Source organism: Aspergillus fijiensis (genome assembly GCF_003184825.1).
Source record: "Aspergillus fijiensis CBS 313.89 unplaced genomic scaffold BO72scaffold_27, whole genome shotgun sequence".
NCBI classification, from domain to species: domain Eukaryota; kingdom Fungi; phylum Ascomycota; class Eurotiomycetes; order Eurotiales; family Aspergillaceae; genus Aspergillus; species Aspergillus fijiensis.
Window position 1 is genome coordinate 67792 of NW_024469003.1, and position 19846 is coordinate 87637.

The following is a 19846-nucleotide window of genomic DNA, read 5'->3' on the forward strand; positions in this document are numbered from 1 at the left end:
GACGTTAGCCCCTCAGCCCGTGGCGCAGTCGAATTTCTTTCTAAGCATCATTCACCACCACAACGCAACAACAAGACTTCTACACGGTTTGGGCCTGTTTGGGCCTGTTTGGGCCTGTTTGGGCCTGTCTTTGGCCTTAGCCTGGTCATAAGATAATGGAATCAGTGGTCATTAAGTCATTGCATATAACTAATATCCACTGCGAAGCTAAAGAATTAAGGTCGTCGTCCATAGATATCTATCTGCATGTCGACCCTTTCCCCTCTAACAATGGGTGGACGGGTCGAAAATCAACTCAATAACAGTCAACAGAGAACTAGAAACTCATCAAATCTCTTCCAAAGAGCGCCCTCTTCGCCCAGTCCATGGCCAGCATACATCTGGTCCGGAAGCTCACACTCTCAGCAAAGTACACACTCCGCCACAGATACATCGCCAACACGCCTCCGCTAAAGTTCAGCCCTCCAAAGTCAAACACCGCCGCATTACTGATGTACGCCAAACTGCCCAGATGCTTGTACTTGAAGGCCTTGTATACCGCCTCGTCTAGATCTCCGTAGTCGATCTGGTTGGCCTGCATGCCCGGCAACGCAGCCGCGATCTTGGTCAATTTCCGGCCGAGGTACTCGCCCTGCTGGTTGGCGCGCTGCGCCGTGGCCGGGAGAGAGGTGAGCTTGTTGTCAATCTGGTGCAGGAGCTCGGACAGTTCTCCGAATTCGAGAGTTCCAGAGTGATCCTTGTCATATTGTTCAAAGAGTTTGTCGAGACGGCGGAGGTGGTTCGAGGCCTGGGGAAAGCGCTTCTTTACGCGGCTGGCGACCTCCTTCCACTCGCGGAAGGTCAGATGCAACTTTTGCGGGTCCTTGCCCTTCTCCCACGCAATGGTACGGAGGAAGGAGACAATGTGCTCGGCAATATTGTTCTGCACCGTGCTGCAGTCGCCAATGGCGTAGACGTCGCCCAAGGGTGCCCCAATCAGGCGTAGGTGCGAGTCAGTTTCCAGGGCATGTTTGTTGTTTTGGGATTCAAGTCGGTCAGAGAGCCGCTTGCAAAGAGGAGCGCGGGCTATGCCATTAGCCCAACATTCGTAGACAAGGGACTAAAGAGATACTTACAGACACCAGTCGACCAGAGACAGAAGCCCATAGGGATCTCCTTGGTCACGACCTTGCCATCTTCAGTCTGGGTGAAGAGGACTTTGCCGTCGCGAACTTCCTTGACTCGAGCATTGGTCAGGATGTCCACGGAATCGCGAGCGAAGCGAGCCTATGTAGGTGATTAGCACAAGAAGTTCAATGGTTCGATTGTCGAGCGCACGAACTCACCTCGGCGTATTTGGACAGTGCCTCATCATAGGTGTTGAGGATATGGCTCCGGCTCTGAATAATGTGCACGGAGATCTCATTCCGCAAAACCTTGGGGAAGGAGTGGAGGAGATCCTCGTTCAAAAGATCGAACAGTTCAGCAGCAAACTCCACGCCTGTCGGGCCACCACCACAGACAACGAACGACAAGAGACGCCTGCGCTCTTCGTCACTAGTAGTCGGGAGACAGGCCAGTTCCATATTCTCCAGAACTTGGTTCTTGATCTTGCGAGCATCGTCGATCGTCTTCAGGAAGTGACAGTTCTCGAGGCCCTTGACACCATGGGGGTTGGTCACGCAGCCTGCGGATTGGGAACGTCAACATCAGTCTGTGCAATCAACCACAAAAACAAGTCGAACGGAAACATACCGACTCCAATAACCAGTTTATCATAGGGAAGGTAGAACCTCTGCTCCTTGCCACTGGCATCAACCTGAGACACCTCGACCAACTTCTCAGAGAACTCCACATCTTCAGCCTGTCCCTTCAGGAAATGGCCATTGATCCGCTGCACAATGCGACGGACAGGCTCCACGAGGGACCTCAAACCGAGCGTACCCACCGTTGCGGACGGTAGCATAGGTGTGAACAAAAAATAATTGGTGGGAGACACGACCGTAACATGGTAGTCACCCGGGTTGAGGTGCTTCAGCAGCGCAATGCTTCCCCAGCCCGTTCCCAACACCACCAACCTAGGCTTGTCTTGGTTTGCCAAGCGGTCGTCCGAGTCATTGTCACTGATTAAGACCTCGGCAATGGGCAGATTCTTAGGGCCGCCCCGTCGGGGATTCAGGGCCAATTCCGAGACCGGGACATCCGAGGCGCTGGAGTTCTCGCGGTAAGTGGTCGCATCGTAGATGAAGAAAGCCACCACTGCCGCACCGCTCATAACAATGAAGAAACCACAGTATGCGAACGACTTGAACAAGACATTGCGGATGGAGGATCTCTGCACGACCTCCGCGGCCTCTGTTGTGGTGGACTTATGCCGGGCCGAATACCGGGGGTTGAAGAACGTCCGCGACGACAGACATTGAGCGGTAGGCTTTAGAAGAGATGATCGGGCTCGGGCTGTTACCAAGCCAATTGGTGCCGAGCGCTTTGAGGAATTGTAACGACGAGAGAGAAGGCCGATTCTCCGCAGCGAAGACGTGTCCGGACGACGCCGGAGCAAAGCTGCGCTCATGGAAGCGGTAGGGGGGAGAAAAACAGGACAAGGAAGAACAGCCGAATTTGAAGGGCTGGGCTAAATATTACCACCCGCAATGGGGATCAAAGATAGAATAGACAGAAATTCACCAAGAGAACGAGTGAATACACGCAATGACGGAAGTTGCACCACCGAGCGTAAGTGAGGAAGAGTGGGAAGAATGAACAGAACAGCAAGAGACACGCGAAAATCGGAGGGAGTGAGTGAGTGGCAGGCGACGTCATTGGGAGCCAAGCCCGCTAACTGGAAGGACTGAGGCCCACTCGGCCTGCAGGGCCCGGCTTGGCATCCACTCAGTATGAGCGAGCACTATGGATTCATGGAAGAACTTGAATAGCAGGTGCTAGTCTAAAGCGCACTCACTACAAACTAATCTTCACCAACAGTTGCAAGTAGCTCTTGAACATGTTGATAGCACGAGCTAAAAGTAATCTATCTATATCTCGGCAGTCCAACCTCCTCCACCGCAAGCTAGAAACCATCGACCCAAGAAATGTGGAGGTAACCCACCCTTCCGAGATTCAATGAAGATAGTAGTACTCATGTATAGATAACAACAAAAGAAACCAGTAAGCATGCTCCTCTCTGGTTTAGGAATATGGGAATAAGTATGAAAGTTCATCAGTAGCGCTCAGTTACCAAGCCAAAGCAAAGTCTCCTCCCCATTAACGCCGGTCCGGGTCCCATATGCATGCAACCTTTCGACTATTAAACAGCCCAGTTACACTTCCTCCATCAAAACCGACCCGATCAACGGGCCTTCGGCTTCGTTTGTTGATGTTCAATGCCATTCTTGTTCTTCTCCCGGTTCAGTGCTGGCTCGTTTCTTCCCCGAACCGCTCTTTCGCCCGCGCGGACGTTTCACCGGACTGTGGCCGGACGTCGAATTCTTTCTCTTCGCGGGTCTCTGCACACCCGTGGAAGCCCATGCAGCTCCCTGATCATCCATGTCCGTGACTTCTTCTCCCTCGGCATCTTCGTTGTCTCCCACCTTAAACTCGTCGTCAATCGCGAGTAAGGTTGCAAATTCTCGGCACTTCTCGATCATAGCCTCCTCGCTACTCAGAGAGTTCATGTTCCGTGCGATCGCGTCCCAGAATTTGTCGCCGGTAATTCCATGCACCTTGGTGGCTGACTTGTTGAGCTCTTTGGACCCGGCTTTAGCTTCCTTGTCACGGACATGTGCTGTAACTCCGTAGAGACGGCGAAGATATGTTCGGGCTTCCCAAAGCATGGCGAGGGATGCGGCAGCCGTGGCCAGAAGCCGCAGGGTCTCTGGGTTGACCTCTGGTTTTGGAGCCATGTCTCCTAGACCCTGCGCCGCGGACATAGTCGTCGCTGCCCCACCTTCGGCCGACGTCTCAGGCTTCGAAACGAAGATTTCCGTCTCAATTGAGTGAGCCACAACGGTTCCCGTTGCAGACACAATGCGTTCCATACAACCGATAGTCGGCACGAGTTCCACAAGTTGGCCATAATCCAAGAACGCGAGATTTTGCGCCACAAACCGGGCGAGCAAAAGGTGTTCGGGCGGGTCGCCGGTGACCTTGAGCTTTTTGAGTTCGAAATCCACCTTGGAGCAAAGATTGGACAAGAACTTCCTCTGGTAGCGGCTGTTGCTGATCTTGATAATATCAAAAAGCGGTGCTAGTTTGGCGATGTATGGGCGGCTCAAGGCGCCACTCGGATCTCCCACAACATCGCGCTGGTAGTAAAATGCTTCCTGGACAGCACGCATGTATTCTCTTTCGAACATAGATTCGTACTGTTGATGAAGCATCCTGTGAGTATCGGCTGCTACCTTGGCAATTGCTGGTACTGTAGACGTCTCCAAGGAGACGAGGACACCGGCACACTCTTTGGGGTGCACTAGACCTTGACGGTTGATGCTTGCTATCAATTCAACCGCCGTCAAAGCATACGAATCCTGCCTTGATTGCGCAACTTTAAGCATGTTGTGAAGGAAGTGCTGTGCAATCAATGCCGCAGCGCCATCATTGTCGCTGGCTTTGAGTGATCCTCCCAACCTTGTTGCTTTCTCTTGTTCTGCAAGCTCGGCAGCAGCCACCACAGACTTTTCTGCCTTGCCTTCGTGCATTGCAAAGAAATCAGCAAAGGACCTGAGTACTATGTTCTGCAGACTTGGGTTGTCTTCCTTGAAGACGCCCGAGAGGACGTGTCTCGGGCCCTCGCGACCAAACTGCGCTGGCCAAGACTGACAGACGGATCCCAGACTCTCCAGCGACATTACCCTTAGCTCAAGCGGTTGCTTAGGAAGGGCAAATGATATGATGGAGTCCACCATCAAGCCAGCCACCGATCCTCCGCTCCAAGATGGAAAGGCAGCTCTAAAATGAGGCTCGTATTTTTCGAGATCACAGTGCCTTCCAACGCAGCCAGCGATCCGAATATAGCTCTTAGCTCTAGCCAACACTGCCCTGTTGGTGCTATCCGAGAGGTCGATGTTCTTGTAGTGCTGTATCGGTTTCAGCACCGAGATCGTGAGCTTCACGAGCCGATCGGTATTATTCAAAACGCCATTGATGGTCCAAAGACAAGCCATAACCTCGTTGAGTTCGGAGCGAGCAAGCTTGGCAACGCTCTTGAACAGATCGTTCTGCACCTCTTTCAAAAGAGTGTTATGAGCCGATGACAGGTACGGCAGCACACAACGATAAATGACGACCACAGACCGAAATAGGAATAAATCCTCCGCCGTAGCCAGATGTCCAATGTACGGATGAAGCGTCTCCAATTGATCGGGACGGAACAGCTTCGCATTGGCTTTCGCGAACACGGTGATTGTCTGCAGCAGCGCCTGCTGAAAGTCTTTGCCAGATTCATTGTCTTCGACAAGTCGTTCGAACATGGTAGAGACCATGGCTTTACACACCTTGAAATTAAGAGGTGCAGACTTTGAAGTGTCGGCCATGATCTTCCTCAGACAATTACCCAAGGTTTCAAGCGCGGTGTCGCTGCGTTGAACAAGATCAACGATCAGAGTGACGCGCTCACCAAGACCCACCTTGAGCATGGAGTTGTCTTGCGCAGAGTCTATCAGGTCATGGAAGGGCGCAAGCCATATCTCCTCAAATGTCTGGCGAGCCAAGGTGGCAACGCTTTCTTCATGATCACATGTCCGCTGCAAGAAGCTGTCCACAATAGCTAGCTTCAACTCAATGCGCGATGTCTTCAGATAGACGTCCTTCAGCAGACCGATGCAGCGCTTTCGCACACCTGCAGTCGGATCGGCAGCACAGGCCAGAATGCTCCGGCAGCCTTCTTCCTCAAGCTTCGGCTTCAGGACCATGCATTTGGCGATCAAAGACAATGCAGAATCGCGCACCATCGGAGATGCGTCTGTCGTACAGCGCAGAATCACACGCATGACTGAGGTATCTCTGTCGAGAAGACTGGGGTCCTTTTCAAGCATGTAGATAACACTCTTCAGACTGCGACTTCGGACCTTAGCCTGATCACTGGCGATCGAATTGAGTAGAACTTTCAAAATTGTGTCGAATGCCTTACAGAATCCCGAATTCAAGACTGTCATCATGTAAGCAAATCGACCATGTGCTGTAGGAATGTTGTCAAAGTGTCTAGGAAAGTCAGCGATACGCCCTCGTCAAATGCGTGCCTTTTATGAGTCCCTCACCGATGAGTTTCGAGCCACCGCGGGTCAGACATCGACCTCATTAGGAGTTCCACCAGACCTTCATTTGGATCATCATTTGCGGGATCATCTTTATCTTCCGAGTTGTAGTATACTGAACAAAAGGTTTTGGCCCATTGCGCCAAATAGTATCCCCGAGCACTTGTGAGCTGCCAATTGTCTGAGCTGCGGTCCTGGATAAGATATTCAAGAGTCATCCGATAAGGACCCTCGGCCACGACGAGATCCTGCGGGTGTAAAGCGCGATTCGAATAGTCCTCGAACATCTGCCTCAAATCATCGGTGAGGCCACTATCCGCTTCTTCCATAGCTGGAAGCAAATGCTGAGCAGTCGCTATTAGGTCAGAAATTGCAGAGCCCATCCAACCCAGAAGCTCAAGCGCCATGCTCTTGGCGGTCGCGGAGCTCTTATCAAGGTCAGCGATGCCAACCATATGAGAAGCCATAATTCGGAGAAGGAGTTCCGCAGCCGGCCAATCTGTAGAGCCCAGAACGCTAATCAAGTCCTCAGTGAAAAGGTCGAAGATATTCCGATATGGTTGGTCCCCAGTCTTGGTAGAAGTCATTGCCCGTTGTACGATAAATTTCACGATATATTGAGCACTTCGGACGGCGTTATCATATAAGCGATTGACTTTCGTTGCTAGACGCTCCAGAGACACATCCGAATCCTGATCATCATCTTCCTGACCGCCTCCTGAACGCTCCTCGTCTTCGTCCTCGTCCTCGTCGTTATCAGTCGACCCTGGCAGCTTCCGCTTCATCCTGGAAGACTTGGAGCTGGGAACGTCTAAAGCGGTCGTTTGCACCAGCTGCATCACCAATGCAGTGAGAAGCTGAATATTCTTGCCATCTGCAAGCTTGAACTGCCTGGCACTCTGTCGCGTGGAAGGGAGTTTCTCTAGAGAAACCAATATCTCGTCTAGAATATACGGCCGCTGGGCAGGATACTTCGAGAATATCTTTGCCAGAACGTCCATTGCTCCCCGCCTAACCGACTCATACTTCTGATAGCCGACAGTGGAGTCTTTTTCAGTATGAGCATTTTCCACGAAGATCAGTTTGGCTGCGAAGTACTCCGCTGCATTGACTGTCCCTTCCGACACTTCAATGCGAGCGAGGAAATTGGCGAAAAGGGCAAGGACTTTCTTGCTGTGTTGAATGAGCGCGCTGAGCACCCGTTTCTGCGATGAAAAGAATTCAAAGTACTTCGCATCTTTGCCCCCAGGACGTGCTTGAACGGCAGGAATAACGCAGTGATCGAAAAGCTGATTGAAGACGTTGGGGATTGCTTCGATTAGGTCTTCTGGGCATAATTCCCGCTCCGTTTGAGAACCAGACATGGTCTGCAGCAAAGTTCCCACCGCGGACAATGCATTGTACATATCATCCAGCTTTCTAAGAAAGTCCTGAGTGTCTGACTCACTTGACGGATCGTCTAGTCTCAAATCAAGCGATTGCGCAGCAATGATGGGCTTTTCGCAGAGCTTCTGGGCCCTGTTCAGATATTCTGAAGGAATATCCTGAAGCCGATTGAAGCTAATGACCTTCTTAATAGCCTTATGCAGCCGCGTATGAGTATCTGAGGACAGAACTAGCCCGTTCACGTCCAGCGCGTGAGCTGCGACGAACATCGAGTTGGACTGCTCAGTAGTCCCCTCTGACAATGTCCCCGGATCAAGCTGATCCTCTGCCTCAAATATCTCCTGGAACAGATCCTGGAGCTTGACAAGAGCCGCATCCGCCTCTTCTTTCTGGTCCTTCAACCGGATTGATCCAATATTATCACCCCCATCTGCATTGAGTTTGCGCCTCTTTGAGGCAGTATGATTGTCGGTATGAGGTGGCAGCGGTTTCACGGGAATGACTACCGAGAGCTGAGTGGCTTGAGAAAGCTGCCAATTCTGGGGAGGAGGGGTTGTTTTATTTGTGAGAGGTGTCTTTTCTTTCCGGGACGTAGGCTTCTGCGAGACCTTCATGTCGTCCGAGGTTGGATCTGATGACTGTCAGTACGAGCGCGTATTGCGATTGAGTATATGCTTGAGCTCCATACATCTGAATGCAATGTCCGTGGCGTCCAGCATCATTTGGGCAAAGGGACTAAGCTTGTTGTTGCTGGAAACATGGTCCGGAACGGTAGTTGATGGTGAGGGCTGAACATTTCCAATGCCAGGTGGTAGTTTGAATTTGCTATGAAGTCCAGTGAGTCTTTGTTGTGTATACCAAGGGTCATTTCATCTCACAATTCCGTTAGCTGGTCACCATCCAACAATTGCTGCAGGTACTCCCGAGATGTCTCCAGGCGGCTCGACTCATCGCGTCCCGATCGGATCTCGTTGTTCAGGTCGCTCAGAGCAGTACGACCAGACTGAACAATATGATTTATAGAGGTGGTACTAGGGGGTCGCCCAACGTCAGGACGTAGGATGCAGTCTAAGGAGAGACGGGTAACTATCAGTTTGAACTCCTTTGTCGCTCAGATGCTATATCACACTGACCTAACCCAAATATCGGCGCGCTAGACATAGGAGAATACTGCAGAGCTTCGTTCACATACAGAGGCCTATTCCAAGCCCGAGCTTGCCCATTCGGGCCCAGAGGCTGCGCCTGTGGATGGCCATTGATGACGACCTGAACGGCCGGGTGCCAATTTTGAGCCATAGCAGCGGTATACCCGAGTGGGAAATAGGGGTCGGTGTGACAGGAGGGTTAGAACAGCGGAGGAAGACATGCTCTATCCAGAGACATGGCTATCTGTCAAGGAAATGAGGGATCATTCCAAAAAAAAGGAAGATGGGTTTACTTCAACAGATCGCAATACAAACTGATGCAATAATTAATGCCAGGCACGGTTCTCATGCCGCTGCCGCTGCTGACCGCCCGGGACTAATGTAGTTGCTGGCCTTGGAAAGTGGTCCGTGCAGTGGAAATCTTTCCGGAGGGCCGCTTTCCCTCGCAGAAAAAAAAGTTGGGAGGCTCACAGATCGATACGGCTAACGAAGAAATTACAACCTCGAACCCCATACTCGACCTATATCCAATATGTCGGCCATCGGATCCCTTGTTTTCTGCACTGACTGTGGCTCCTTGCTGGATGGCTCAATTGGAGACCCGAGCAAGATTCTGATCTGCGATATTTGCGGAGCTAAGAACAAAGGTAGAACGGTCCCCCCAAGTTAAGGAAATATAAAACATACCATGATACTGACGCAGCTCTCTTGTGGATCAGACACCATTCCCCAGACTATCGTGTCCGAATCCAAGCCCAGTGCTTTCCCCTCATCTCTCAGGGCAAAGCGATCTGCCGTCCAGACTTTGACCGCGGAGGACAGAAAGACGGAAGCCCTTGCCCAGCACACATGCGCCCAGTGTGGTAGAAAGGAAATGTACTTCACGACAGTACAATTGCGCAGCGCCGACGAAGGAAGTACAGTTTTCTACACGTGTGTTTGTGGTTACAAGTAAGCCCAATTCCTTGCTCGCCCATTCTGAATAGTCCCGGTCATTGACCACTTTCTACAGGGAGACGACCAACAACTAAAATGCGAAAATCATGACGTCTATTTTTTTGGCCCTTATTTGTACATCTATGAGGCACGAAAGCAACTATTTACCGGCACCGTAATATCATTGTTCGCATAATTCATCAAATCAAGCAGACACCGCAGCAGGGGCAGCCGAGTCTGGCACCAGGGCGTATTCGACTTCTCCGCTCTTCTCGAATTCCGCCATATCGAGCGCCACGATGATGCTGTCTCTAACCACCTGCTCCGGATCGTTCAAGAACTTCTTCAATGTATCCTCAACACCCTCCACATCGCCCAAGCTGCCAAGGGCTTCCGCGGCTTCGTGTCGCACCATACCCATCTCTGATTGATCGCTCAGGCACTCCGTAAGGCAAGGCACAGAGGCAGGGTGACACAGTTGGCCAAAGACGAAAGCGACCTCGTGACGGAAAAGAGCGGAGGGATCCTTGAGACCCTTGGCCAGCGCATCGACAGCCTCGACGGCCGTGGGCAAGTCCGGAGGCGAGGCAAGGTCGCGCAGTGCGAACATGGCGCGATATCTCTGGAACAGAGGAAGTTTCGTGTCGAGCAGGGTCTTCTCCAATTCGGGAATGGAAGGTTGCTCGGTAGCCATGGGAAGTGGCGGAGCAGGGTCGATGGAAGTGAAGTCACTATTTGTTTCTCAACGATTAGCGCGCTCAATACATCTATGAAGAATCGATAGACTGTGGAATAGACTACGCAATTGCGTAGACGTACCTAGGCTTCAACTTCTCGGCCTTTCTCTCCTCGGAATTCTCCCAGATAATGCGATCCACCGCGATGTCGCACGTCTCGCGGATGACATCGAGCTCCTTCTCATTGTCTCTCAGAGACTTCAAGATCTCCAGACTGTCCTCATAGCCGAGAGCACCGAGAGCTTCCGCAGCCTCATGACGACACATGGCATCTTCTTCCGTGTCCTTCAGGACCTGCTGGAGGTACGAGACGGCGTCGGGGTTCCGGGTCTGACCGAGGCAGTAGGCAAGCTCATGCTTGAGGAGGGCGGACTTGGACGAAAAGCCAGCAGCGATGGCCTGAATAGCAGGCAGCGTCTTCTCGGTGGGAGGTTGCAGGCAAGCGAGGTACTTGAGGGAGAAAAGGGCGCGGAACCGGCGAGCGAGGGGCTCGGACTCGGAGGTAAGAACCTTGCGCAAGGTGAGGACGGTCTCGTCGACACCCTCCAGATTATCGTTGGCAGCAGAAGACATGATGATTATGAATTAAAGAACGTATTCGAGAAGGCTGAAAAGAGGGGGGAGGGGGTATTGTTGAAGGAGAATAGAGGGCAGAGAGATAGTCGACCATGAAAGATGGACAATTTTTCGATCTTATCACTACCCGATAATAAATTTTAGGTGGGGGGGCGGGGTGCCAGGGCCGTGGGCTAGGCGTCTTTTGCTTTAAAATCTCTCCAAGCCACCACCACCACCACGATCCGGATCGAAACGTGCCGGTAGGCACCATCCTTCAGCTGCAGCGGGACAGATCTTATCTCTGCTGAAATGCCCCAGGAAAGCTCAATGAGGTGACATATCGCTAGATTGAGATGTGACAATGGACCCATGTGTAGGCAGACAATGTTCATGCCAAATATCGGCACAAAATATAAAGCTCGATGCTCCCACATACATACGGCAGATGCAGAATGTTTCGCAGTTGCGCTAGTGCCTTCCCACGCAAAACGCCGTATTGTACTGTTTTTTATACTACAGCCGTGTATGTAAATTGACTAGAGTCGTACTAATTAGCTACGGTGGACTTTTCTGTTCAACCTGACATGATATCTTCCGTCTCATACATATAACTTTGAGGAACTCATGTGCGGCTAAGAGACTCATGTGTTGGTATCTATTTTTGGGACCTAGTCAGACTGCTGTTACGTATTAAGATCAATGCAATGCAGTAGCTCGCAATAAAGCACTGGGGGTACAAAGGAATTGTAGCACGAGCAGAGACAAAAATGGTAAGCTGGGGCATGAGCCAGCATACGGAGAAAAAGGTTTTCAGACTGAGATGCTGATGTGACCCAAGTGAGCCTATAGCATCTGGTTGTTCGAATCTCCGTAGCATATGTACCATGAGGGAACCGCTGAAAAGGCTGTATCTTAGCCTGATCCATGAGTAGGTGCCATGTCAATCACCGCCTTCTGGAAGCCACCTCTAGTGATGCAAACACCTTTTCGGTGACGAAAACAAGCCATGGACTTGAAAGTGTGAGGAGGTTGAAGTGTTGAAAACAATGTAATTAACCTCCAAGCATGATTCAGAACTAGAACAAAAGCCTGCACTTATGTACACGAGACGCGAAGAATAACTCAATTTATTTGGTCTTGATGTGCTTGAGCTTCTTCGGCTCGTGGAGGAAGTTGTTGGAGTACGACTTGGGAACGAACCGGCGCTCATTGGGCTCCTGAACGAAGTACTCGTAACCTTGCTTCTGCGCAAACAGGATGGCGTCCTCCTTGGTCTTGAACTTGAGGTTGGTACCCTGCATGCAGTCGGCGGAAGATTGCCAGCCCATCAGAGGGTTCTCCCACCGGTGACCCTTCTGCAAGATATCCCAATCCATTCTCCAGTGGTGACCGTGCCAGGTTCCAGACTGAGTAGCGGGCTTCGTAGGGCGGTAGATCCTGTATCCAATTAGTGCGCTGGAGCACGGCGACCGACGACCTTACTCACCGGACGGTACGAGCCTGCAGATCGGTGGGAGCGCCGGACAGAACAGCAGCGGCGACGGTGTCACCAGGCTCGCTGCCATCCATGACACGCTTGGGCACGGGGGAGAATTGCCTGGATTGTCGTCAGTTGACGCAAGTTCCCCAGATCGCCACGGAAGAGATCTCACGAAGTAGCGTGGTCAATGGTGGCCTCGTAATCGGGCTGGTGACGGGCCATTGCCTGCGAAGGACTCTCCTTGCGGATCAATGTGCTGTCTTTGTGAGGGATGGTCGGGGCATCAGCAGGGCTGGTCTGGACGGAGCCGTCGGCGGTCGACACAAAACGGGCATTGACAGGAGCGGCGAGCCTGCCAGCGCGGAGGCAGGCGAACCTTCCTACTCTCGCAAGCGACATGATGGGTATATGTGTGTGTGTGGTCTGTGGAGGGGACAGGTAGAGGAGCAGCTGCGGGAGGACAATTGCAAGGTGAGGTATGCGGCGAGTGCCGGTTGTTCAGACAAATCCGAATTAGGACTAGCGCGATAATGAGGCTCCCTGCGTTAGGAACCGCTCATCCGACAACCCGCTTTCTGTTGGCACTTCTCTCTTCTCCCCGTCAGTATTCATTGTCCTAGTTAACCTGCTAGCGTCAAGGTAAGTCGACTGTTCCGAGACCGACCCATTGTTTATCTCACGTCTCCTGGTATGGATTGAACTTTTTTACTGATGTGACCTTTGGATAGATCCTTCAAGATGAGCTACATCGCCCGCCGCGGTCTTTCGACCCTGATCCCTCCCAAGGTAAGACCCGACTCCAGCACAATCTGAGAACAACATGATACCTGGGCAAATTGAATGCTAATAGTTGCTTAGATCGCTTCCCCTAATGTGAGAATTCCTACCGTCGTGTTGTCTGCCTTCCTTCTGAGATGCAGCCTCCGGAAGCAATCTCTTTCTGCTCTGGTCACCTCGGCTGAACAACCCGCACACCTACCGTTTCCCTATCACCCAAGCTAACAAATTGAAAAGGCGATCGGTGCTGCCAAGGATGCTGCCCGCATGGACCGTGTTGTGAACTTCTACGCCAGACTTCCTCGCGGTCCCGCCCCTGAGGTCAAGGCCACTGGCCTCATTGGACGCTACCAGGCTCGCTACTTCACCGGAAAGAACCAGTCTGCTACTCGTTAGTGACCACTCACCCTCTGTTGTACGATACATCAAACTGACGCCGCATGGCATATAGCCTTCATCCACGCCATTGCCGGTATCCTTCTCCTCGGCTACAGCATGGAGTACTACTTCCACCTCCGTATGTTTCCTAAACTCATTGACAGTGTGCGATACAAGAGCGCTAATTTCAGAGCAGGTCACCACAAGAACCACCCCCACTAAACGACTGGTCTTTGATTTACCGGACGGGCGAGGATCTGTGTATATACCACACCCTCTACAATGAAGACAATGTAGAACATCACCTGGATCATTGTACCATCTTTCAATTGAGAATCGTTTCTAGCAACATGTCCTACCCCTGCGTTCTAACAAATTGTACCACCCCACTGTTTGCAGTCTTTGAAGTTTTCCGGGCAGACAGCTTAGGTCCTCTGCTTGATAGACATTAAACAGGTTGACGAGGAGTCCTATGCTATGCGACACAGTGTGCGTAATTATTTCCAGAATGCCCGTACAACTCGAGGGTTCGGACCGACGAGACTTCCTGTTCGTCTTTCTAGGCCTTCAAGATGCCGTACTGAAGCGAACAAGCCAATGGGATAGGGCATCATTTATGCGCTTCAGAGACCAAACGATATGGCTTAGGATTGTATACAGGCTTTTCTCATATGCTACTTTACCATTCTTCGCAGCTTTACCATGCTTTCTGGTTAGTCAGCTGGCAATTCCCAAGTGAGATTACTGAATGGATAAACAAATTCCTCCCATGGCTTAGCGATTATCTCGACTTTTCAACACCCCACAGCCTCCTGCCCATTTTGACTGCTCTTGCCGTGACAGCTGCCCGGACCTGCATGCCCGACAAGCCTCCATGAGTGTTACATCGCATCATCACGCTTGGCCCGAAGGTATTTGCAATGGTGTGCAGACATGTTGGCTCGGGGTCGAGGACTTTACGAATGTGGCTGAGAACCAGCCTCACTTACCTCTTGCATGGTGCGGCTTATCATTCCATTCTTTCTTCGGTGAGTTGTCGATAACAAAGTAGGTTAGGATACTTCCGTCGGAGAGTTGAGCACGAATCAGGTCAAAGGAGCATGGTAGCTATACTGTTGGAGCCAACAGAGTGGTCTCATAGCCACGATGTCATCAGGAACCGATTGTAGTCTCATGCACCAGGTTTCGGGGGAGAGGGAAGGGACGGGACGGGAAGGGAAGAGAAGGGAACGGCGGAACGACCTGGACGGCTGCACAGCCACAGGTGGCTTGACATCATTGCCGGTGCAGGTTCCATCCCAGCTGACATGAATCATGTCGGACCAAAAGACTAGGAAAATCTGCCTTGGGTTGCAATAACATCCCTTGCTAGCGCCATTGAAGCAAACAATCGGTGCCTTGTCATGAGGCTCGTGGGAGCCGTACGAATCAGGAAGAAAGGAAAGCGGAAAAGCAAAGGCCGAGGCGCAAAGGGGAAAGAGAAACCAAAAAAAAAAAAATGAAAAAAAAAAAATGAAAAGAGGAGGCTCTTGAACACCATTTTCCTTTTTCATTGCTCGTGCAGGTCGGAGGTCCAAGAGAAAAAAAGGCTTACCTGTCAAAGCTTGCTGCTGTCATCACACTTGCAACAAGCTGTTATGTATGACAGAAGGTTTTGGGTCTTCCGTCTGCTCCACTACTTTATCCTGACTTACGTTATGACTGTAAGCATCTATGATGTCCTGGGGGTTGATTCTAGGTCTACGCTTGATTGCTGGTAATTGTCATTTCTGGCCAGAGGTACTATGCAGCAGTTATCAGTGGCGCAGCAGTGTCTAAAGTACTAGTAGCGCTCTTTCACAGCACGATGGGGCGTCGGACACTCCAGCTGAAAGAGTCCGAGACTTGTGACCTTCTTCTCAACCTTTCAGCCTTTCTCAATCAGTTGACTTGAGTTCCAAGGTTTTCTGGACCCAGGTACGACAGTGAAGCGGTGCTTAGGCTCAGGGCACTCTGTGAATTCGATCTCGGATCCTGAACGCCTCACTTTCTGATAGGAGCTTTTGCACAGTCCCGGATATGTTGTCTGGGCCCTCAGTGTAAGCATTTGGATTGTGCTCTGCCTCTTTGATTGGGTACTACAATTGTGCCGCACGGTGCTTCTTTGATTTCCGATCAGAGCTCATGCAAAGTATGGTGATTGTAACACCGCCCATCTCCTGCAACCTGCATTTGCCCGGGTATCACAAGGATCTAGATATTGTTGCACTGCTCTTAGGGACTACAATGGCTGTCTTCAACTATGCGCCAAGCTCACTAATTAGAAACCAAGTGTGTTTAAACAATTCATCATTTAATTTTTCTGAATGGATAGCTTAACTCTGCACGAAGGTCCGCATGTGTACCTGGCGACGATCAACCATTAGTGTAAGCATTACAAAGCCGATTACTTCTTTTCTTTTTTTTCATGCTTTTTTATCTTTTAGAAACGTCTAGGCAACGTTTGAGCAGGGGTACGAATGTCTGCCTGTTAACCTGCATATTGCTCTCCTCAAATGGTCACCAGCGGGCGTCGCTGCGGGCAAGGCTCCGAGATGGCCCTGGGCTAAAGGACTGAGATTAATTGTCCGCTTGAAATTAGCCACGCAACGTCATGGCATTTCGACTTTTCTTTAAGGGATAATCTACATACCGCTATTTGGGGGGAGAGACAAGTGTTGAGTTCGAATGATATGATACCTGACACGGCCTGCTAGGAACAGTGATGCCTTATATAGGATATGCTATCCTCCCAAAATTCTATATTCTTTTGAGATCCTCGATCTATTCTAGCTGGCTTGGACTGTGTGTGCTCAATATAGCATTCCCATTTGAGTCGGCTACCTTTGTCTTACTATACTCCTGACCTTTCGGTGCTTGTGAAGAGCCAGGTACCGCTTAATTTCATCAATACAAGCCTTGCTCCATCTCCCATTCAAATCTTTTCCAAACTTCCCGTCTCACAGGGCGCCTCATTGACCTCTCTAACTCAGATTCACTAGTCTGTCTTGCGCCAACAGCCTTCTGTGTGGACATGAACGACGATTCGAGCAACAACGATGCGGCCCATATACGTTTCACTTATCCTGATTACCAACATCATCTAGACCATAGTCAACTTATTCCTACTGGACCCTCCGGACCATCTGGAATACATTCTTTAGTTTGTTATCCCAAGTAGACCTTTCTACCCATACCTAATCTAACTTCAGTGTTCAGCAGCAAAGCCCCTCGTCGATTCCCTCTCTCGGATCTCCTTCGATCAGTATTAGTCCTACGGAAGATGCCATTCGTCATGGGTTAGACATTCCTCTCATCTACGACCACTCCATCAATCCTCTAGCTGGTAATCAAGCTTTGTTTGACAACGCGAACCCTTTAACAAATACAGACATTGAAGATACTGGGTTTGATCCGCTATACTTTGCGCCTGCGCCTGCGCCTCAGACATCGAGCGATGTATGTCGGGATGAGTTCAGGCTTGCCGTGGAACATCTCATCCACATAGTTCAGAACAACGTCTTGCAACGCCAGATCCCTCAGCTACATGATGCCAAAGACTTCCTGCAAGTTATCTGGCACAGACTGAACGGTATGATTCAGCAACAAATTGAAATATTCGAGAGATTGGCAGATACCGGTCCAAGAACAAGCAAATTCTGCTGCTGGCTTTGCCCTAGTGGACAGCGTAAGTTCTACAACACGCGGGCCTCCTTCAGACGTCATGTTGCCTATGAGCATGCCCCACGGTCTATCTATCGTTGTCTCGATGACAAGTGCCTTTGGACGACGAGGAGGAAGGACAAGGTGCATTCGCACTTGAGACACAATCACGGATTCCAATGGCGGGCCACTCGCGAGCAAATCAACATAGTTGAGACTAAGCTGCCCCCACCTAGTGTCTGCCCGCTGTGTCAGAATGTTGTTGGCTCCTGGGATGAGTACTTTAAGTGCGTGTGTGGGCATTGTCAGGTGGCAGGAGCTGGCTCGGCAAGCACCAGCGCTAGTCAGAGTCGCCGGAACAGCGACGACCGTGGACAGGGCAGTGGTGGCTCTGGCTTCAATAATTTCCAATTCCCTGGCAGTGGCCTTGGGGCGAACAATGGCCAGTCCCCCTCTGGGAACGGCACACATACGGGCTCGACCTTTTTCAGCACGGGATATCACTATAAACAGCATACACATCAAGCGACACATGGTATAAACGACCCCGCGCCAGCGACTCTGACGGGCCCAAACTCCGGTGTGGTCTCTGATTATGGACCATCACATCTTGCAGAAGTTGAAGGGCCGCGTTCCGAAGAAAGGACATGTGCCGGACCAACAAGTCTAACAAGTCAGCATTGGTCGGTGACGAATGTAACCAATCCAGCCACACGTGCCCAACACAATGAGGGAACTGTCTCTGAGATCCACAAATCTCACACCAACATCTCTGGGCTTGAGAAACATAAAAGAAGACCCCACTCACAAGAATCGCCACAGAAAAGATTTCTCGCTAGAGGTCAAGGAGAGCTCCACCAAGAGCCAAAGAAGGTTCAGGCCGAGAAGAAGTGCACCACCTGTGGACATGTCTTTGACAATTGCTCTCAATGTCGACGATCAAAACCGCTTTCCGGAAAATGTCATCAATGTGCAGATCGGACCTGCAACAATGCAGGTCTCCAAAAAGCAGAGATCTGGCGGGGCCGTCACCGGGCTCCTCGTGTGAATAGACAGGATGCCCTGACACACTCCGTCACCGATACGACTTGGTCACTGCCATCGACAAATATTGGGAATGATTACTCTGATCCTCCTCGCGCTACGGGTGCTTCTAGTATTCCCGAAGAATGCCGACCTTATGAAGTCTCCTTGCTGCACCGTAAGCTCACAATTCCTCCATTTCACAGCCGAACCAAGCTAGATAGCGAAAGCCACAGTCCTTGCACCACAAGATCGCGGTCTACTCTAATGCCAATGCTTTCAATTGATACCAATGTGGTGATTTCGACGAAAGACCCTTCCGGGAAAGAACCCGCAGTTGTCTTGCACGCCCCGGCAAGATGCCTACCAGCAAAGGTGCAAGATCAATCGACACCCGAAGCACAGACTAGACTACATCAGTGCCGCGCAGGCCAAGTAACAAGGTCTTTCACGGTTTTCAGTCAAAGGCTGGTATCTTTGGATCAAGAAAAGACTGAATTTTGCAACTCGGACTCATGCATGCCACATGAGAAGACACTATCAATCAGTCATCTGGACCACGCGGTGCTGCGTGTGATGTACAGCTCTGTGTCTGGAATGATCCTCTATGGTATGTTTCTTGTACACCTAGCCTTTCACGCGTATAGACCATGAAGTGGCTCATGTGCTCACTGTTCCACAGAAAGAGGGATCGAACAAGGCACCCTGATCGAATCGATGGATGTGGATGTCACTCGTCGCTCCTTAGGATGGCCGTGCAAGCCGTCTACACAGAAGACGCGTCTTCCTCAATTGGCCAGGAAACGAGCTGATAAGAAGAAAGGCACTTCAATGTTGCGAGCACGGCTCCACATAGTTGTTGAACTTCTTGCACTCCACGCGATGGCCATCAAACAACGGTCCAAGAGGAAGTGTTTGACTGACGGTACTCGTACCGCTAAGGTCGTCGCTCGTTCGATTTCATGCACTTTACCTGAGCTAGCAAGCCCGGATGATGTGGTCCCCCCGCTGTTCGACGCTGTCATAGCGTTGGACACTTTTGCGATGGTGAATATCGTCTCCTCTTGGATCGCAACTATCGTCCCCGATACTGAAGGGCAGGTAGAATTGATGCTGTTAATGTGGTCGTATATCTATATCATTCTCAGCGGCAGCCCAATTACTCTTCGGCTACAGAGCTAATATTGACAACAATTCCTGCCAATGCTGCTTCGTGATGCTTCGGAAAGGGTTACGATTGGTATTGTCATGCGCCGCTTCTTTTTCACCTGCATCTATCCGCTTGTCGTACTATGCATGTTTATTATGTTCCACCACTAAGATACCTTTGCAGATAGTGATAGTTCTCTCTTGTCTTCATGTAACAAATCGAAATCCTGAACGGATACTAGTCAAAACATATTACTTAGAAGGAAGAGTAGATTCACCCCTTACTGGGTGGATGGACGGGCCTGCGGGGATAGGAGTTAACCGGCAATCTCCACCCGAGAGAGATGACATAACCATATCCGAGGATCC

At 50.9% G+C, this 19846-nt stretch overlaps 8 protein-coding genes across 8 annotated transcripts; 4 read left to right on the forward strand and 4 right to left on the reverse strand.

Moving 5' to 3' along the window:
* Positions 1–167: 167 nt before the first annotated feature.
* Positions 168–2713, reverse strand: BO72DRAFT_448599 (putative NADH-ubiquinone oxidoreductase 64 kDa subunit). Its single transcript, XM_040944824.1, has 4 exons — positions 1735–2713; positions 1326–1666; positions 1116–1266; positions 168–1065 (listed from the first exon to the last, which is right to left on the reverse strand). Exons 1-4 carry the CDS (start codon positions 2549–2551, stop codon positions 317–319), a joined length of 2058 nt encoding a protein of 685 aa, XP_040800638.1. The 5' UTR covers positions 2552–2713; the 3' UTR covers positions 168–316.
* Positions 2714–3045: 332 nt separating this feature from the next.
* Positions 3046–9058, reverse strand: BO72DRAFT_528244 (putative sister chromatid cohesion protein Mis4). Its single transcript, XM_040950167.1, has 5 exons — positions 8747–9058; positions 8492–8681; positions 8302–8438; positions 6231–8244; positions 3046–6174 (listed from the first exon to the last, which is right to left on the reverse strand). Exons 1-5 carry the CDS (start codon positions 8907–8909, stop codon positions 3357–3359), a joined length of 5322 nt encoding a protein of 1773 aa, XP_040800639.1. The 5' UTR covers positions 8910–9058; the 3' UTR covers positions 3046–3356.
* A 133-nt stretch (positions 9059–9191) lies between these two features.
* BO72DRAFT_124526 (DNA-directed RNA polymerase I core subunit RPA12) lies at positions 9192–10046 on the forward strand. Its single transcript, XM_040939042.1, has 3 exons — positions 9192–9405; positions 9478–9709; positions 9771–10046. Exons 1-3 carry the CDS (start codon positions 9291–9293, stop codon positions 9787–9789), a joined length of 366 nt encoding a protein of 121 aa, XP_040800640.1. The 5' UTR covers positions 9192–9290; the 3' UTR covers positions 9790–10046.
* Positions 9806–11149, reverse strand: BO72DRAFT_448602 (deoxyhypusine monooxygenase). Its single transcript, XM_040944825.1, has 2 exons — positions 10514–11149; positions 9806–10425 (listed from the first exon to the last, which is right to left on the reverse strand). The coding sequence occupies exons 1-2, from the start codon at positions 11002–11004 to the stop codon at positions 9900–9902; spliced, it is 1017 nt and encodes a 338-aa protein (XP_040800641.1). The 5' UTR covers positions 11005–11149; the 3' UTR covers positions 9806–9899.
* A 469-nt stretch (positions 11150–11618) lies between these two features.
* On the reverse strand, positions 11619–12926 carry BO72DRAFT_405318 (ETC complex I subunit). The gene is made up of 3 exons (XM_040942281.1): positions 12642–12926; positions 12476–12586; positions 11619–12426 (listed from the first exon to the last, which is right to left on the reverse strand). The coding sequence occupies exons 1-3, from the start codon at positions 12866–12868 to the stop codon at positions 12117–12119; spliced, it is 648 nt and encodes a 215-aa protein (XP_040800642.1). The 5' UTR covers positions 12869–12926; the 3' UTR covers positions 11619–12116.
* Positions 12927–13195: 269 nt separating this feature from the next.
* Positions 13196–14239, forward strand: BO72DRAFT_448605 (F1F0 ATP synthase subunit f). The gene is made up of 5 exons (XM_040944826.1): positions 13196–13255; positions 13328–13342; positions 13484–13637; positions 13698–13763; positions 13821–14239. Exons 1-5 carry the CDS (start codon positions 13208–13210, stop codon positions 13844–13846), a joined length of 309 nt encoding a protein of 102 aa, XP_040800643.1. The 5' UTR covers positions 13196–13207; the 3' UTR covers positions 13847–14239.
* Positions 14240–16574: 2335 nt separating this feature from the next.
* Positions 16575–18963, forward strand: BO72DRAFT_124625 (putative C2H2 zinc finger domain protein). Its single transcript, XM_040939043.1, has 4 exons — positions 16575–16805; positions 16862–16941; positions 17034–18506; positions 18565–18963. The coding sequence occupies exons 2-4, from the start codon at positions 16926–16928 to the stop codon at positions 18594–18596; spliced, it is 1521 nt and encodes a 506-aa protein (XP_040800644.1). The 5' UTR covers positions 16575–16805; positions 16862–16925; the 3' UTR covers positions 18597–18963.
* On the forward strand, positions 18848–19510 carry BO72DRAFT_496853 (uncharacterized protein; the record flags this gene model as incomplete). Its single annotated transcript, XM_040948659.1, has 2 exons — positions 18848–18938; positions 19011–19510. 2 exons carry the CDS (start codon positions 18848–18850, stop codon positions 19508–19510), a joined length of 591 nt encoding a protein of 196 aa, XP_040800645.1.
* Between the last annotated feature and the right edge of the window lie 336 nt (positions 19511–19846).

What these genes read in the sequence shown, in the direction of transcription:
- BO72DRAFT_448599 (XM_040944824.1), bottom strand. Translation starts at nt 2,551, where the DNA reads ATGAGCGCAGCTTTGCTCCGGCGTCGTCCGGACACGTCTTCGCTGCGG. An exon ending in TAAACTGGTTATTGGAGTCG is followed by an intron (nt 1,667 to 1,734) that starts GTATGTTTCCGT and finishes CCCAATCCGCAG; the next exon opens with GCTGCGTGACCAACCCCCAT. An exon ending in CACTGTCCAAATACGCCGAG is followed by an intron (nt 1,267 to 1,325) that starts GTGAGTTCGTGC and finishes TCACCTACATAG; the next exon opens with GCTCGCTTCGCTCGCGATTC.
- BO72DRAFT_528244 (XM_040950167.1), bottom strand. Translation starts at nt 8,909, where the DNA reads ATGGCTCAAAATTGGCACCCGGCCGTTCAGGTCGTCATCAATGGCCAT. An exon ending in CGCGCCGATATTTGGGTTAG is followed by an intron (nt 8,682 to 8,746) that starts GTCAGTGTGATA and finishes GTCTCTCCTTAG; the next exon opens with ACTGCATCCTACGTCCTGAC. An exon ending in CGGTGGCTCGAAACTCATCG is followed by an intron (nt 6,175 to 6,230) that starts GTGAGGGACTCA and finishes TGACTTTCCTAG; the next exon opens with ACACTTTGACAACATTCCTA.
- BO72DRAFT_124526 (XM_040939042.1), top strand. Translation starts at nt 9,291, where the DNA reads ATGTCGGCCATCGGATCCCTTGTTTTCTGCACTGACTGTGGCTCCTTG. An exon ending in TTGCGGAGCTAAGAACAAAG is followed by an intron (nt 9,406 to 9,477) that starts GTAGAACGGTCC and finishes CTTGTGGATCAG; the next exon opens with ACACCATTCCCCAGACTATC.
- BO72DRAFT_448602 (XM_040944825.1), bottom strand. Translation starts at nt 11,004, where the DNA reads ATGTCTTCTGCTGCCAACGATAATCTGGAGGGTGTCGACGAGACCGTC. An exon ending in GCCGAGAAGTTGAAGCCTAG is followed by an intron (nt 10,426 to 10,513) that starts GTACGTCTACGC and finishes AGAAACAAATAG; the next exon opens with TGACTTCACTTCCATCGACC.
- BO72DRAFT_405318 (XM_040942281.1), bottom strand. Translation starts at nt 12,868, where the DNA reads ATGTCGCTTGCGAGAGTAGGAAGGTTCGCCTGCCTCCGCGCTGGCAGG. An exon ending in ACCATTGACCACGCTACTTC is followed by an intron (nt 12,587 to 12,641) that starts GTGAGATCTCTT and finishes ACGACAATCCAG; the next exon opens with GCAATTCTCCCCCGTGCCCA. An exon ending in CTGCAGGCTCGTACCGTCCG is followed by an intron (nt 12,427 to 12,475) that starts GTGAGTAAGGTC and finishes AATTGGATACAG; the next exon opens with GATCTACCGCCCTACGAAGC.
- BO72DRAFT_448605 (XM_040944826.1), top strand. Translation starts at nt 13,208, where the DNA reads ATGAGCTACATCGCCCGCCGCGGTCTTTCGACCCTGATCCCTCCCAAG. An exon ending in AAAGAACCAGTCTGCTACTC is followed by an intron (nt 13,638 to 13,697) that starts GTTAGTGACCAC and finishes CATGGCATATAG; the next exon opens with CCTTCATCCACGCCATTGCC. An exon ending in GGAGTACTACTTCCACCTCC is followed by an intron (nt 13,764 to 13,820) that starts GTATGTTTCCTA and finishes ATTTCAGAGCAG; the next exon opens with GTCACCACAAGAACCACCCC.
- BO72DRAFT_124625 (XM_040939043.1), top strand. An exon ending in TGAAGTCTCCTTGCTGCACC is followed by an intron (nt 18,507 to 18,564) that starts GTAAGCTCACAA and finishes CGAAAGCCACAG; the next exon opens with TCCTTGCACCACAAGATCGC.